Source organism: Austrofundulus limnaeus, unplaced genomic scaffold, assembly GCF_001266775.1.
Source record: "Austrofundulus limnaeus strain Quisiro unplaced genomic scaffold, Austrofundulus_limnaeus-1.0 Scaffold2344, whole genome shotgun sequence".
Lineage (NCBI taxonomy): Eukaryota > Metazoa > Chordata > Actinopteri > Cyprinodontiformes > Rivulidae > Austrofundulus > Austrofundulus limnaeus.
Window position 1 is genome coordinate 2,938 of NW_013954746.1, and position 17,038 is coordinate 19,975.

General features: G+C 42.2%; 1 protein-coding gene across 1 annotated transcript; it reads right to left on the reverse strand.

The window, feature by feature from the left end:
- Positions 1 to 3,633: 3,633 nt before the first annotated feature.
- On the reverse strand, positions 3,634 to 7,253 carry egr1 (early growth response 1; the record flags this gene model as incomplete). Its single annotated transcript, XM_013999560.1, is given in 2 exon segments — positions 3,634 to 6,292; positions 7,017 to 7,253. Coding segments are annotated over 2 exon segments (1,556 nt in total), but the record flags the coding sequence as incomplete, so codon positions are not given.
- Positions 7,254 to 17,038: the final 9,785 nt, after the last annotated feature.

A 17,038-nucleotide genomic window follows, 5' to 3' on the forward strand; every position in this document is an offset into this window, starting at 1 on the left:
TTGATTGTTAAGTGAAAAATCTACAAGTAAGATGTTAACTGTTCATCAACTTTTCCACGGAACCTTATTTCAAAAGATTTAAAAAAACTTTTAATCTGCATTGTTGTGACAGGTATGTTTTGACATTTTAATCTGTAGTCAAGACAAAAATAGTGCCTCTGAAATACAGTTCTTTGTCTGCATCAAACAGAAAAAACACTTGTAAAAAAAATGCAGCCATGAAGATCCACCCTGAGTTTCCTATTCAAACACGTGAATCAAAGTTTTTTTTACAATTATTGTCATGAATTGAGGTTGCTGTCAAAAGCCTCCGCTGTGCAGTTGCTCTTTGCAAAACACACATCTTTTTAACAAAACCATAAAAATGTGAAGAAAAATTGCTACATTTATTCATCTCGCTTCCCAAACTCTGTTCAGGAACTGACTATAATATTCAARCTCACAAACAGAAAAAAAAAWTCTAACTGGAGCCTACTTAATAGCATTGACACGTAAAGACTTATAAGGGTTTGTTTGCATTTCAGAGCCACCCAGGTGTCTTTTGTAAAGCTGTAGTRTACTTGATGCTGAGTTGAAGAGGTGTCATATTTGGAGGTACTTAAGCGTGTGCTGTTTTGTTGTCTCTTCAAAGCCAAGTACTTCAAATAAGCTAGGCTTATTAAGTAGAGCTAAAGTTGCCAGGACACCTGTAGATTATCGTGGAGGCGACACGTCAAAAAATCTGTTTTGCGTAGCAAAAAAGTAAATAAAAAAAATCAAAAACACTTGTGATTTGTGAGTTTTTTGACGGGTGTTCTGCAAATGCTAATACACCACAATCACACATCTTAACCAAACCGGAAATGGAGAACAAATTTGCAACATTTGTTTGTGTGGAAAAAAAAGAGAAAAAAAGAAGGATTCACAAATTGCCTGAACGGGAGGTGGACTTTGGATGTTTGACTCCCACTTGTTCCAACCTCTCGTGTTTTTTTTTTAATTGTGGGAGTCTGGTTGAAACATAGCTGCTAATCCCAAAAACGTGCAACAGGTGTCGAGTGAGCAAAGAAAGCACTCGACTGTTTCTTTTCCAAAGATAAGAAAGCTGAGGCAGAGAGACGCTCTGAACATCAATGAAGCATATTTAAAAGACATTAGAGAGCAGTCCTACTGTCACATTCGTGTGATAAAGCACAGGAACCTCTAGCCTTCCAGCACACGGTGTCACTTTTCTAAGAAGGCGATCCTCCGGTGTCGTTCATCCTTTTTCTTAATCTCCGTGTCTGAGATGAAAGATGGGCGAAGGCCAGAAGTGTTTAAGCCAGGATTTGGGTCCCAACACTGGGTTCTCCCCAGTGGACCAGAAAGGAAGGGGGATGTCAAGGGGTGAGGGTAGTGGAGAATGGATAGCTGTCGGCCCCGGAGTCCCTCGTTTGCTCTCTAACTTGCTCACATTAAAGTGAGCTCTAATCACTGTGGGGACTTGGCCAATGATGTGCTTATCAAACGGCATATTTCAAAAAGGCATCTTAAAAGGCCCGAGGGCGAAGAGGCAATAAGAGCACATTTGTATGTGGATGAAAGGGAAAAGTGTAGACAGACCTTGCATCAGAATACAGCAGGGGAAGATCATTAGCATCCCTAGCAAAATATGCATTACCACGGAGAGAGAGAGAGGGGTACAGTCAGAGAGGAGGGGGGGGACCGAGGCAGAGTGATGGCAGTGAGGTGTCGGAGGGCTTTGGGAGAAAGAACGATTCTCCACCATATTCGTTTCTTTCTGTTTTACAAAGTTCTCCAAAAGAATATGAGAACAAATAGATTCTTAAACAAAGGCAGGAGCTCTTGAAGTGGAGGCCCGCTGGGTGTGTGAGGTGGATCCACTGTGGGTTACAACAGAGCGGAGCCGCAACTCATCTGCACACCCCCCCACCCCACCAAAAATATATTTTTCACACTGCAACACCTCCCTGAACAGAACACACCCAATACGTGAGCTTTGATAAGGAGGCTCAAGTCCAAATCTGCTGCAGTCTTAAGATTGGCCTGAAGTCTGTCTTGCGTTCTACTCACGTAYTCCAAGTCAGGCCACAGACTCCCCATGTATGACTAACAGTGGGTGAAATACTGTCTCTTAACTATGAAAAAAGGGCTGAGAGAGCACAGTCTGTGGTTTTCTCATCAAGACTTTCCAAAAGTGTGGCAATATGAGAAAGTTTTTCAGGCGAAAGCTGCTGAATGGCTCTTTATTTGCTGCCAGTCACCAAAATAACGCTACAAACAATGACGGGACATGACAGATTTTATTTCTTTTTTTCCCTCTTTATTCTAAAGCCACACAAGAAGTCTTGAAATTTTTTTCCCAGAAGAGCTAGATAAGCTTCGAAGGGAGAAGAGTCATAATTTAAACATCAAGATGATTTATCTCACCACGATGCTGATTTGTGTTTGTGTGATGCGCTCCTCTTATGTGTGCATTTCAATATTTATAAAAGAGCGATGGTGCCGTATAGATGGCAAGCCGGAAAATGAGCGGTTTTATTTTTATTTTTTCCCCCCTCTTTGTTTTGGCTGATGCAGACATGCACACAGATTTTGTCCAGGTTTATTTCACACGCGCTTCAATCCACAAGCAAAGAAGAATAAAGATAAATTTCAGGCATTTACACTGCTGTACATCAGCGTCATGCATGCACACACAAACACACACAGACTGGTACAAACACAACTCAACAGACTCAGTTTGAAAATTTGGGATCAAGAGACCAATTATCCTAATTATTCTCCTTTTCCCTCTTCACTCCCGTCTACACATTTTTCCTGTTTTCTATTTTAGCTGGGTTTGCATTTGTGAGTGTTTTGGCTTGTGCATTTCACAACATGAAATTACTCTAAAGCTCACGAGGGTGGGGGGGTGACTTTCGCGTTGGTTACGAATTACGAGCTGCCTTACTTCTAAACAGGGAGCAAGAATTCCTTTGCCTTGGGAACTTTACTGACAGCTGAATAAAGACGCTTACGTTGAAACTGTTATTATGCTCTGCTTGAAAAACCCAAAACAAACAGAATTTAAAGCTTTGGGGCTAGCTTTCTCTGCCAAACAGTTCACGCTAATGTGCATGGAGCTTGCTCGCTAAGTGACTCGCCAGCGTATTTGTGAAGAAGAGGGCGACCGTTTGTGGGATTTTTCACTTGCAGCTCGTGAAAATGACCCTAACGACAAGTAAATGACCCCATCTGAACGTCACTTCTCTGTCAGCACACAGATCAAATCAAAGGAAGAGTGTTCAATCAGTGTATCATGGAWTCTGAAATAAAATGGAAAATTTGATAAGCGAAGTGTCCTCAAGTGATCTAGATAAGAGATTTTTAATCTTCAGAATACTGTTATGGTTTGGTGTTATCTTTATTTTATTTTGCACTGAAGAAAATTAGTATTGAAGTTTGATGTGTCTATTTTTCTTCAAAGTGAAGCAAAGCCCTCTGTGATGTAAAGTTATGGTTAATCTGATCATTTGCAAAAAATAATTCAATGTATATTGATAAAGAATGTGGTTTTTATGTATGAAAAAMGTGACTTGTGGAATGTATTGGGATGAAGATATGTAAAACACTYAAAAACTGAAGTTGAGCAATAAATTCTGGAAACAACTCTTCATATATATTTATATTTTTATTTATATTTCATTTCTGGGAGGATATCTTGTACACCAAATATCCCATTGGCAGTTAAGCGCATTCAATGTGTTTAGAAGCCAGAAACAGTCACTTGTTTTAACAAACACAAATACAAAATAAAGATAAACCACAAAATAATGAACTGCATGTATATAACATACAAAAGAATCCCATGCCTACTCAGTAGGTAACTTCAACATTCCAGCTCTTGAAGATGTGGATATTTACACGTAAGTTTTACAAAAATATACTTTTATATCCCTTATTTTTTTATTTATTTTTTWAATTTTTTGCTTACATTCTGACAAAATGAAGCGGTGCCCTCATAGCTCATCATCCCCCCGTTTTATTTTTCCTCCTCTCTCCTCGGAGTACGTACATTCTGTAACAAAAATATTCCCTCAACCCTTAAGGCGAGATGCAGTGCATCCTCTTCTCGCATTCAGCCGAGTCACAACATCTGCAAGGCTTCACAAAAGGCACCGAATAACAGGAGCGTTTGTTTTGTTTCAATTTTCTTTTTAAAAAATGGTGTTTTTTTTTTTTCATTTCTAGTTGTTTTTCGTAGAACCAAGCGATATGTCACGTGAGGAGGAGATCGTAGCAGTGGGATGATATTTACAAACAGAAATAACATCACTCTTACTCATGCTCGAATACTTAAGTGCTTTTTTTTTCCTTTTTTTTCCAAACATCGTCAAAACGTGTCACAGCATCATCACTACAGAATAGAAGAAGTATGTAGAAAATATGGCCCCGGTCACTTCAAATAATACAATGCAAATATGCAAAGAGTTGTTCACATCAGTGGTATCAAAGAATGATAGAAACAAAACATGGCACATGTACAATATACATACATGATAGCTTATGTATATTATCCAATGTCTTTTGAGTGAATGCCTCAAGGACGGACATGCCTCAGCACTACAACGCTGGCAATCTGAATGTCTTGTTGTTTTTAGRGAGGTTGGGGCGCTAAAAGTACAAACCCGTCAGCTGCTTTCTACTCCCTGTTTCTGAAGTCCCTTATACATTTGAAGTGCTCTATTTGTTTAACAAACACAGAGAGAGAAAAAAATCCCTTTTCAAGTTGTATTGTCCTTGCCCGATCCTTGACATGTGTCTTTTACTTTCTTTCAGGCAAATCTTAAGATTCGCCTAACACTGCACAGGGAGCAGGAAAGTGCTTTTWGGAGGAAGAAAACAAAGTCCTTTTGATGCTGATTTCTTTCCCCTCATAAAAAAATCTCTTGCAGAAGCAGAAGTGCGTAGAGAGAATAAAAAAGTTTTTTTTCCCCTGCTTCTTCTTTTTTTTAGCAGATCTCGATTGTCCTCGGGGAGAGGGTGGTCTGCAAGTCTGAGAGTGGGGTGGGGACGGGGGAGCTGTAGATGTTCGATGCAACCGAGGATGGGAAGGAGGAGGCGACTTGGGACTGAAAGGTGGTGGACATGGACACCGATGGGTAGGTGGTGGCGACGGAAGGAGACGGATAGGAAGTGTGGACGGGAGAGGAGTAGCAGGAGGTGACTGGAGAGGAGTACGAAGACACCGGAGATGGGTAGGAGGTGATGGGCGAGGGGTAACTGGAGGCAGGCGAAGCAGCCGATACGGGCGCTGATGTCACCGCCACAGCGCCTGCCTTCTCCGCCTTCTTGTCCTTCTGCCGTAGGTGGATCTTTGTGTGCCTTTTCCTCTCGTCGCTGCGTGCAAACTTGCGTCCGCAGATCTCGCAGGCAAAGGGCTTCTCCCCGGTGTGCGTGCGGATGTGCGTTGTCAGGTGGTCGCTGCGGCTGAAGTTTCGCATGCAGATGCGGCACTGGAAGGGTTTCTGGCCCGTGTGGATGCGGATGTGACGTGTCAACTCGTCGGACCGTGAGAAGCGGCGGTCGCAGGTCTCCACAGGGCAGGCGTAGGGCCTTTCGTGAGGTGGCGTCTTGCTCGGCCGGGTGGGGTATTTGCGCATGCGGCTGGGCTTTATCAGCTGGGACTGGTACACACTTTTTATGTCCTGTGAACCAGTCTGAGTGGCAAAAGCCTTGATGGTGGACAGAGGAGTGAGGGAAGGCTGGCTCGACTGACTCTGGAAGGGTTTCTGGTCCGGGGGCACCAGGCTGATCTCTCCCTGCTGCTGTGGGAAGAGGTAATCAGGAATCATGGGCACGGGGAAGCTGCAGGTCTTGTTGTTGGGGTAGGCRGGGGGAGGGTACTGCGCTCCTCCAGATGAGTTGGGAAAAGCCTGGCCCTGGTCTGGGAAAATGTCTGAGTTGGGGCTGGAGTAGGTCGGGGCAGCTGAGTAGATCGGGTTTGGCTCACTGTGGTGGATCGAGGAGCTGAGGCTGGAGTTCTGAGAGGTCGAAGAGGTTGAAGAAGAGGTGGAGGAGGATGGTATGGCTGCTGAGGAGGATGAGGTGGTCTGTGCGGAGACCGAAGAAGAGTTGGACGACGGAGCAACACTGCTCATCAGGTTGGTGAACAGGCCCAAGATGGGCTCCGCCCAGAGGCTGTTGCTGCATGTGCTGGCGGGTTCAAGGGTGAAGCGGCCAGTGTAGGAGATGGGGGGCAGCCTCTGCGAGGCRTAGGTCTGCTCCACCACTGGCTTCTCGCAGCTGAAGGGGATTTCAGATAACGTATCTGCAGAGAGCACAGAGAATACAGACATTAATGAAAAATGTCAATATTTAAAACAAAGAACAAAAGACAGGGAATCCTGCCAGAAAGATGGACAGTGTCTTCCAGGTAAAGTGCGACAGATCAGTCAGGTGCCCACGCTGACAAACCCCCTTCAAACAAACTCTTTCCCCTCAAAACTCTCTCCACTACATCTCAACAAGCTGCTGTGCCAGCACACATTTTCATTCACTCACACTTTCTCGATTTTTCTCTCATTTTCTGTCTTCCTGTGTTCCACACACACACTCGCGCGYGCACACACACAGATTCTTAAAGACCATCAGAGCCAGAGGCAATTGATTACTGAAACTGCAGCTCAGCTGAATTTAGCTATGCAATCTGAATTGAGCAAAAGAAGCATCTAAAAACATCTGATGACTGCGCAGTTCGGAGCTGTTAGTAATTTGTCTTAAAAGTTATTTTATTTTATTTTGTTAAGTCCATATTAATCTATAGTTTATATTGATTTACAACCAGCTACATTGCATAAATTATAAAATATATTGCATAAACTTGCAATGAAAATATTCATTTAAAAAGTTTAATTATTTGAAGTTTAGAAACTGAATTGAAATTTGCATTTAATAAATCTGTTTTAATTATAGTCAGTTCATTAAAGACTTACAAGCAGTTTAGAGAAAAAGAGTAATAATAATTTTTTTAAAAAAAGAAGCGCATCTCTTACCTCCTGCAAGGTGGTCGTACTGCTCTCCTGGCTCGCCGGAGCCAAAGCCCGCACCCTCGGGTGCAGAGGCAGTGAGGAAGGGGGTCCCCGCAGAGCTGAGCATCATCACCTCCTCCAGCTTGGGGTAGTTATCCATGGGGGAGTGAGGGAAGCTMAGGGGCTCAGAGATCTGCAGGGCAGGCAGGATCATCTCGGTCTTGGCTGCAGCCATCCTCTGCTGGTGCTGAAGCTGCAGGGCTGGCGGCTGCTTGTCGCGTGCAGAGGGTGGCGGAAGGGGGGGGGAGTGTGGAGGCTGGCAGAGCAGAGCCTCGCAGGTGGACGAGATCACTCTTGGAGCGCTGATGCGGTGGAGGTCACCGTTCCCTGCCTCCGATCTCCAGGTCTCTTCTTGTTTTTCTCCCCCAAGGAAAAAAAAAAAATCCACTTGTCTTTTTCAACCAAAAGATTCAAATGTCCTTCAAGCTCATTCCCTAAAAATGAATCAAAATTAATCAGATGATCAATTTCGACTTKTTGCAATAAATCAGGCTGCTCATCCAGTCAGGTGCGGACCGTCTTGGATGGATGTTGTTTTGAATGGACTTGTTACTTTTGCTGTTTTGTTTCTCGGTTGTGTGTTTCTCTCTGTCTCTCTCTCTCTGTTCTAACAGTTGCTCTTGTGTTGCTCTCCGAGCTCTCTTTGAGCTGCGAGGTTTCCCCGCAGATTTATATCCTCTCGCCGTGACGTAGATGTCCATATTAGGAGCAGAGGAAGCCCATATTTAGGCACTGCAGTGGAGGACACATGACGCCGGCCCAGCGGGGAGGAAAACAGAAAGTGAGACTTTATATTAAGCGCTCGCAGTAAATTGCAAAGACACCGAGGCGCTCTTCTCTCGGTCCACGAATCGATGCGTCTTCATCGCCGAGCAGCCCGGGCCGACAGCCGCATAACTCTCGGCTCTGTCCCGCTCGCGCCGTAGATTTGATTTGGATCTCCCATCTGTGCAGCAGGCTGCGCCGCTGCCGGAAAGCCCTGCTCCGCCGTGCCTTATAAGGTCGTGACTACATAAGGACCTATTCCGGTGGGTTTCCAGTTCCCTTGTCCTTATTTGGGACTTCCTGAGGCGGCTCGCCTGTTTGGCAGAGAATGAGAGGCAAAGAGTGCAAATCATGTCCAGCGTTCACAATAACTAATGCGAGCAGCAGAGCCCTTTTTTTTCTTTCTGTCTTTTTTTTCTTTTCTTTTTTGTTTTCTGTTTGAAAACTGGAGACAAACAGCTTTACTGCTTTTGCTTTTTCAGTGATCAAACTGAACACATGAATCTGAAACAAACGCTCATTTCTGCTCGTAATTGGGCCTATTTTCAACTCTTTTAAGGAGTTCAATAAGTTAAACGCTCAGCGGCTCAGACTGTTTAAAACCCTGCTGGGTGCTGGCAAACTTCCTCCAAATTAACTTTCAGTCTCGCTCGCCTGCATATGTCATTGATTAATGAGAGCAACATAGCCGGATGCTGACGAGGTGCGGGCCCCGTCTGTCTAATTGAGGGGTGCCCCCCTCCCTCCCCTCCCATGCTCAATATTCAGGGGATCTCTCTGCCACTCAGAGGCTTAATGGGCCGCATTAAGAACGCAGCGCGCAGCTGCGGGGACGCCTGCGGGATACCGATGCTCCCCCCTCGGCTGCTCATGCCTCCTCGCCTCGCTCACCCCGCTCCGCTCGCTGGATGCTGACGAGAAATCAATGTGTTTCCCTTCGCTGCTGACCGGATCTATAAGAGAACAACCTCATTGGGGGGGGCATCGTGGGTTGGAGACTTTGAGGAGCCCCCCCCCGTGCAGGAGAATTCAGAAAAGAGATGTTGCCTGTGCTGATTCAGTATATGTGTGAAGCCACCTCTCATTACAAGCGTGCAGCAACGTTATTCCAGCAGATTCAAGGCAAATCTCTGAACATGTTTAATTCTGAATGATGTCGCAACAAAACAAAACATCATTCAGGTGCTCATTGACTTTTTTTGGTCTCCCCCTCCCAGGTGTTTCTCATCCAGCCTCTGGCAAATCTCTCTGTTAACCCCCATTAGACTGATATTAAAAGCCTGTCATWTATTATAGATGATCTGCAGCTGAAAACCCAAATAACCCTGAAGTTGGGGGCACAGCTGAATATGTAATACTGTTTTTTTTTTCACACAGATATATGTTTAAATAGATGTAGGATGTCAACATATGTTTCAGCTAAAAAAAATCCAATAATCTAAGTTAATATATATATAAGATTTGCGTTTACCAGACCAAATGTTTAAGCTGCTGCCAGTCGTTCATTATGGTCCTCATAGCAACCACACCTGTGTTTTTAATGAGAGAAACACCAGCTACAAATTTAGCCTCAAATATGTAATTTATTACAGCTTTTTTGCAAATTTTGTTCATTGYACATTGCACCTACAAAAAGTCAGAGCTCGTTAGTCACAATCGAGCTGCACATTTTGTTGTAGAATTTGTTTGTTTAACAGCAGAAGATAAAACAAACTGATTCAGAACAGACTAAAATGATCAAATCAATGTTWTTTTGGAGATATACTGCACTGAGGTGTCACCTCCACAAGTTCACACACTTTAGATTTGGCTTTTTTTTATCTACAATGATAAAAGAGGAGGAAAGGTGAGGTGTTTGTGTGGCGAGTTGAACAAAATCTAAACTCCTGTCTGCATCSGTTTTCGCAGCCATGCATCAGTTGCCGAGCGTGAAAAATCTGCAGCAAGGCAAAGAAGAAAAGGTAGAGAGCGCAGAGGAGAGAACTCATCATCCGATAACAATGTAATAAAATCAGATTAGGGGAAACTCAGAAAAGTAATAAAGTAATAAAGATGATAAACACTTCGCACTGGGTTGTTTGGGCCCCCTCTTCCCACTGACGCATGGAGGGGAGACGGATGCTGAAAGGGCAGGAGAAGGAGAATTAATCTGTGTGTGGATGGAGATGTTGTGTGTTAGTAGAAAGTGTGTTTGGGTCAGCTGGTTTATTCTCATCTGTGTGTGTTCCCTGTTGCTGCCCACACAAACCAGCCGGAGGAGTCCTCGCCTGATGAAACTCTGGCGCAGCAGGCGAGATACAAAAAAATAAAATAAAAAGAACCTACGCAGTCACCACGGCTCTGCTCAGACACACAAACTTACCCCACACGAGCACTACAGTTAACTTTTAATCACTCTTTAATCAGCTGAGAAAAATCAAGGGGGTAAACCACAAAGTACAAAAAGAAGAGTTGGAACAAAACAAAGGYGCACAATGTAGCTGTAAAGAAATAAAAAGCTGACATCATGAGATTAAAAAAGAGATGGAGAAGGTGGGAAATAAGAGTGAAAGTCATTATAAAAAAAAAGRAAGCAAAGTCTGAAAGGGAATCCTCACACCCACATGTTGTACGTGGGAGCAGATCCCGAGCTTCAGGAGGGCATTTGTCTTGTAGCCAAAGGACTGAGCTTCACACCTGCCCACACTGTGCGATGGTGCAATCCCTCTCTATTAGCATACAGGTGTGCCCCGGGTGGTGGGCGGAGCGAGACAAGCCTGTGGGGGAGTGACAGTTACCAAAMCCAGCTGTTACACAATGTCGCAAAAGAGAAACGAGGAACAGAAATGATGAAATGATGCAGGGGGGAGCAGAATCGAGGTTATTTTTAGCTAAATCTGTTGACTTGGATGGGTTTAACACARTATCGGTTCATAATCAGACAGGATGAGGTGAGAAGCCTGATCATATTTACCCAGAATCATCTGCAGCAAAACGGAACATGACAGGAAGCTGTCGACAAAATGTCTCTTTTTCCTCGCCTTTTCAAAGCGACGCCTGCAGGACATGTGTGACCTGATCTTTGGGGTGCAGCATGAGGCCCATTCGGAAGAAAAGATGAACAGACAGAGATGAAATATCCCAGAAGCCTTAATGAAACAACTTGTTGTGTCWTTAACACGTCCACTGTTGGTCAGCACCTCTTGCGGTCACTTTTTACAGCTTGACGTGGCTCTTTATTGTCAWATTTCATGACGTGGCACAATCCAAGAGGCCTTGTTATCAGGGTTTTAAAATGTTCCTGCAGAAAACATCATTGGCACTTCTCTGTAGAAACCCGTTTTACGTAACAGAGCAATCATTTTCGAAATGATTGATTTCAAAAGGTTATTTTCTTACCGAAGTGAAAAATGATACTGAAATTCTAAAAGAAAAAAGGTTTTGTTATATTTTTGTTCTCTTTGGGAACACTGCTGTAAAAATGTGGTGTTAGACCACCCACGTCTTGTAGATAGGTTTACATTGTGCAAACACCCCCCCAACCCATAATAGTCCTCATGTATAAATAGCATGATGGATCTTCAAGTTAAAATCTTGATTGTTTTTATAGACTTTCTTATATTTAAATTTCTCAGTTCCTGTGCCTTTTAAAGAACACACATACAGAAAATAATCCAAAAACATCTTCTAATAAAAGTCTTGATTTTTAATCATGTCTAAAACTTTCCGAAACCCAGAGCTGCCCAGTATTAAACTCTACAAATAGCATGACACAGATAAAGATCACTTCCTGCACATAAAAATGAAACTATGTTAAAACTTGTTTCCACTCATTTCCACATTTGAACGCTGCYTGTGTACTTCTCTGTAAATATGCAAATCAAACAGAGGTCCAGTCATTAATTTGGAAACTTCCATGATCAGCTGCATTTGCAAAACTTTCTCTTTGTATCTTTGTTTATATGGAATGTGATATTAATACTTGTGTTTGAAGAAAACACACAAATGACCTGGGATGACTTTGGTGACGTTAAGCTAACGGAGAAGTGATTCCTACTCTTCAGTAAAAAGGTAAAAGCGTTTAGTACTGAACTGAACAGCTGGCTGTGAACTCTAATAAAGACACAAAAGAGAAAGGAAACACACTTGGCACAGAACTTCCTCATTTAATTAAAAATAAGTGTTTTGCTGCTAATAGCAGTCTACTCTTGACCACAACTGTCATTGCCTTTCATAGTATTGTTATAGTTTTAGGTCTAGTKTTAGTTTTGTTTGTTTTTATCTCATGTCATGTGKTTTTAGCAGCTCTTTTCCTCAGCTTTGTCACGGCCCTGCTCCCCCTCCCTTCACACATCCTCAGGTAATCAGCTCATGCAACTCACCTGTGTTCCTCTGTATTTAAGCCAGCAGTTTCCCTCAGCACTCTGCCTGTTTATCATCAGCCAGTCTATGATTCACCAGCATTCTTGTCCCATGTCCTGTTCTGATCTCGGCTCCTCGACCCCCTTCTCGACCCTTAGATAACCGCCTCTTGCCTCAGCCCGTGTCGGATACCTTCTGCCATCTGCTCTTCTGGTAATGACCCTATTTCTGTTTCTCGGCCTCCTGCCCCTCGTCTCTCCCTTGATCGGCACCACGACACCTCAGACTTCCTGGTTCTCGACCCCTGCCTGCCTCCTGAATTCAAGAGTTAAGTTTGCTCCTCTTAACCTGTCGAATTCTCTGATCCCTTTGTGTATGACCCTCGTCTGTCCCTGGACCACGGAACCGTTTCTCAGACCCGAAACGCTCCCAAGGATTGTCGGTGAGGTCATCGTGTTTCTCTGGAACCAAACTGACACAGTCGGTGTTTCCACACGGAGGCTCCCAGTTGACACCAGGTTAGTGGCTAAAAATACTAGTATTTTGTCCCAGAGTCTTACAGCCACTAACCTGTTTTTTTTTTTCTGTGTCCAGAAAACCGGACCCACACACCTGGGTTGTTCCAGCTCCACACCAGCAATTTTATCTGTTATTGGGTTTTAATCAGAGCTCAAACTCAGATTCTTAACAACTGTAGCCCTTGAATTGTAGTTGTTTTACTCATTTCTGTCTAGTTGTTTGTTTGCAGTTTGCCTTTTTTTTAATTTCCAATAATTTGTTAGATTATCAAACACAAGTAGGACCTTCCTTTCCATATAATAACAAGATTAAGCCTAGATTTGCAACAAAACTAGAAAGATGTAATTTTCCGCAAAAAATGCAACTGAACTGYTGAGAGCTAAATGGCTTTGTGTAAATTTGGTGAATAAGTTGAAACTGAGTAGTTAAAGCTAAAAGGCACATTTAGCTAAGAGCTAAACGATGTGAAAACACTAAGTCTAAAAGGATTTGGTGAAGTTTACTTTAAAAACATTCTTGAGCTTCATGCCAGTTCTTCCCGGCTCATTTRAGCCAAACAAGACAATGAAATGCGGAAGATTGCCGCGCCACACCTGTTCCTCCTTCGGCGCAGTCAGACAGTTTTCACCTTATCTGTGTCTGAGAATGTTGCTGTGGATTGCAGGCCTTGTGTCACTAGTGTATAATTATTACACTTTATTTTACTGTGGGAGCTTTAGGTCCCAGTGAAATTTAAAAACACAATMTGTGTTCACCTCAAAGCAGGCATTCTTCCCTGTAGTCGAACCCCCCACCCCTCCAGGGCTTTGAGGCACAGCTGATATTTAAAGCAGAGCAGCAGCATCTAAAAGCTGCACCAGCTCCTTATCTGTTGCTGTTGCATCCTGAAGGTGGTTGGACGACACAATTACCACCCCAAACCAGTCCTGCTTTGTCCCCGAGGACATGACTTCACCCAGCCCCCCTCCCCACAAATGTTTGATGCCTGTAACATAAGGTTTGACCCCTGACCTTTCAGTGCCCGATGAGTCACCGGTGCTTTACTCACAGGGGCTTCTCCCACCACAGCAACGGTTAACACTTTAAAGGTTGTCATGAAGCGTCAACGCCACAACCAGTGAGCGTTTCCATCCTGGTGGCAGGATTGATGTGAACACAAACGTGTGAACTCTGGGTCTGTCATCTTTAAGTAGTTTCTGATTAATTGTTTGGGACTTCAGAAGTCAGATCAAACAAAAATATCAATATCAGCTGAGSAGGCTGCTCCAAAGGAAAAATCAATTTTAAAACGCTCCTGAATTTTACACGTCTAGATGAGAAAATGTGCCGGTTTAACCATTACAGACTGATGAGACAAGACACATGGCTTGTTTCACTTCATTCAAACTAAACATTTGGCAAGAAAAAATGAAAGAAATAAATAAAAAACTGAAAATGTTTTTGTTTAACATCACACAAATTTGTTTTTCCCTCATTCATCAGAGGGTTAAAAAGTTTGTTTTATTCACTGCTTGATGCCACGAGAGGCAGGCGATGATGTAATTGCCTGTTTGTACAGTGTTTGTGTTCACTTTGCTGTCTGTTGCCAAAATATCTCATGAACCTAGATGAATCTTAATGCAACTTTCAGAAATTATCCACTGGGTGTTTATTTTGTACAACTCATTAAAATATGGAGTCAGCCCAATCCAAGATGGCCATCATGGCTAGTCAGCTTTAGCCAACACAAAATGGCTATGACACAGTTTTTGTTGGGTTGAAATTAGCAGCAGGGAGTCATACTCAACACATACTTCATGCTCTAATACAGGGGTGCCCAAACATTTTCCCTGAGGGGGCCAAAATTAAAATCAATCTGAGGGCCGTGGGTCAAATGCAATAATATAAGAAATGCAATTACTTAAGTAAAGTTGTTTTATTTTTATGATTAAGACAGCAGCCAGTGCAGTTGCCCACATTCTTTAGTTTTTTTTTTCCAGCCCATGGACATGGAGAAAATTCAACGTATTCTCAGGCAGCAAAGGCTCATGGGACTTTTCATAATTTAAAATTTGAATATGTGTGGTTTTGTAAGGTGTGCAAATCTATATGTGAGCTTAAATCTAATCTAAATGTCTCTTGTAGTTACTTGTATTTTATATTTAATCTTGACATAATTACAATCCAGTAAGCAGGACAACTGCTGGTGGGCCAAATCAAATGGCTCGGGGGCCAATTTTGGCCCGCGGGCCCCACTTTGGGCATCTCTGCTSTAATAGATCGTGTGAGATCTTTGTTTAGAACTTTAATTTTATCTAGAAAACACTTGTTGATGTGAACAATTCAAAATCAAAATAATATTTAGATAGAGTTTAATAATATTCAGTAGATTGTCTAGAGTGAGTGAACATCTTATAGGAAAAATGAAAGAAAATTTAACAAATCACTGGTGCCAACATCCCCAGACGCTGTTCTACAGAGATAAGGGCGAGAGTGGTACATTCCTGCTTTATTTCTGCTCTGAAACTGGACAAACACCACAGAAGATGCAGGTCACTTCCTGTAGTTGTCGTAATTGTGTGCACCAAAAAGCACCTTTTTTTGGCTGACTTACAGCCGCTGACTGGAACAGCTCCTGGAGCTGCTGACGTCGCCACTGGGGCAGGGAGACAGACAGGATGAGACAAGGAGCGAGCAGGCAGAAAGATGTGGCTTCAGCATCCAGACAGAGGGCCAACTGCTTTGTTGGGTGTGACTCATGCACTTATGAAGTCATGGCAGAAAGATAATATCCAGGCCTACAGACATGTTTCTGAATCTCCAGCAGTTCTCGGACACTTTTTGTCAACAATTTGAACTTTGCTTTGCTTTGGCAGTCATGTGGCAAGGGAACTTTTAAAAGCATTAGTCATGCCATTTTCATGTTTAAAGGGGTAGTTCAAAGTTTGTGATGGGGTCTATGGAAAGATCGTGTGCAATAAATGTCTTACTTGTTGTGAGTTAAATGAATAGAGTTTAATTATGACTGAATTAACAGACTGAGGACTAACCTGCCAAGAGGGGTGCAAGATCAAAGATTGCTGCCATTTTATATCAACTCATCTCTCAAAAACTTTTACAGAATTTCAAGAAAACATTACTTTATAAACCTAAATCAGTAGTTTTCAAACTTTTTAGCTTCCGGCCCACAAAATAACAGTTGCAGAAACTTGTGATCTCAGACATTATTGGTATGCAAACTTTAATAACTCTGTTAAACATTTTTTGTTTCAATAATTATGCTAAAATATTCTATTAGCAGTTTATTTTCACTTAAACTGATGTCTGGAAAACATCTGGGGGTGCTCACTTAACGTTTTATGACCCACAGAGGGGTCGTGACCCCCAACTTTAGGAACCACTGCTCCTTATTGTATCCCGTGGCTGATCTGGCAGAAATATTACGATATTTATATACAACTGCTTCCACAAAATTTACTGCAAATAATTGCGCAATTCAAAACTTACAGCAGTGTAAATGTTTATAAAATAGCATCTTTGTATTGTAAAATATTTGAGAATAAAATTGTTTAAAGGTAAAAGTTGTAAACTTGACTCATGATCCTGATCAGCTGTTTGCTCGGTAAGCTCGTCAGAATCAGGGACTGTAAAAGAGATTATACATTTTTGTTAGTTTATCTTTGTAAAAATAAAACAAAGATATTCTTTCCACAGGTGATTCTATAACTTTTCCAGAGAACCAGATTAAAAAATAACATTTGTTTTATTGTGGTCTTATTTATAAAAGGAAAGACATAAACAAGGAGGTAAGTGTGATTTTTTTTTTTTAATTTTTTTGTCTTTCTGGACAAAACCTGAGCTTCTAAAAACTTAATAAACCTGCCCTGACATTTTCTTAGATTTGTTTATTTGATTCATTTATTTAAATGAGACAATGCTTATGAATGAATGTACAGCTTTGCTGTAAATACACCAGATTTAGCAAGATGCTAATCTTCATCTGTGGTCCCATGAAACAAATAACACAACATACAATATCATAAATGAAAATAAAGAATATAAAAGATAATACAAAACATATAGGATCAAGTAAACCTATTTAAGATATTGATGTTAATATTTAAAAATATATACAGTATCTGTCATATAATAGTATAAAGTAGAGTCCCTAAAAAGGTACATAAGGTTCAGTGATCACAGTGCTGATAAGCTGCCGTTTAAAAGAGAGATCATCAATTCTTTCTACAAAAGACCTCCTGTCAAAGCTGCTTCTTCACTTTTATTATTATTTTTCTTTAGGTTTTGATTCAGTTTAGAAGCTACCAAAACAAAAAGGAGAGAGAGAGAGAGAGAGAGAGAGAGAGAGAGAGAGAGAGAGAGAG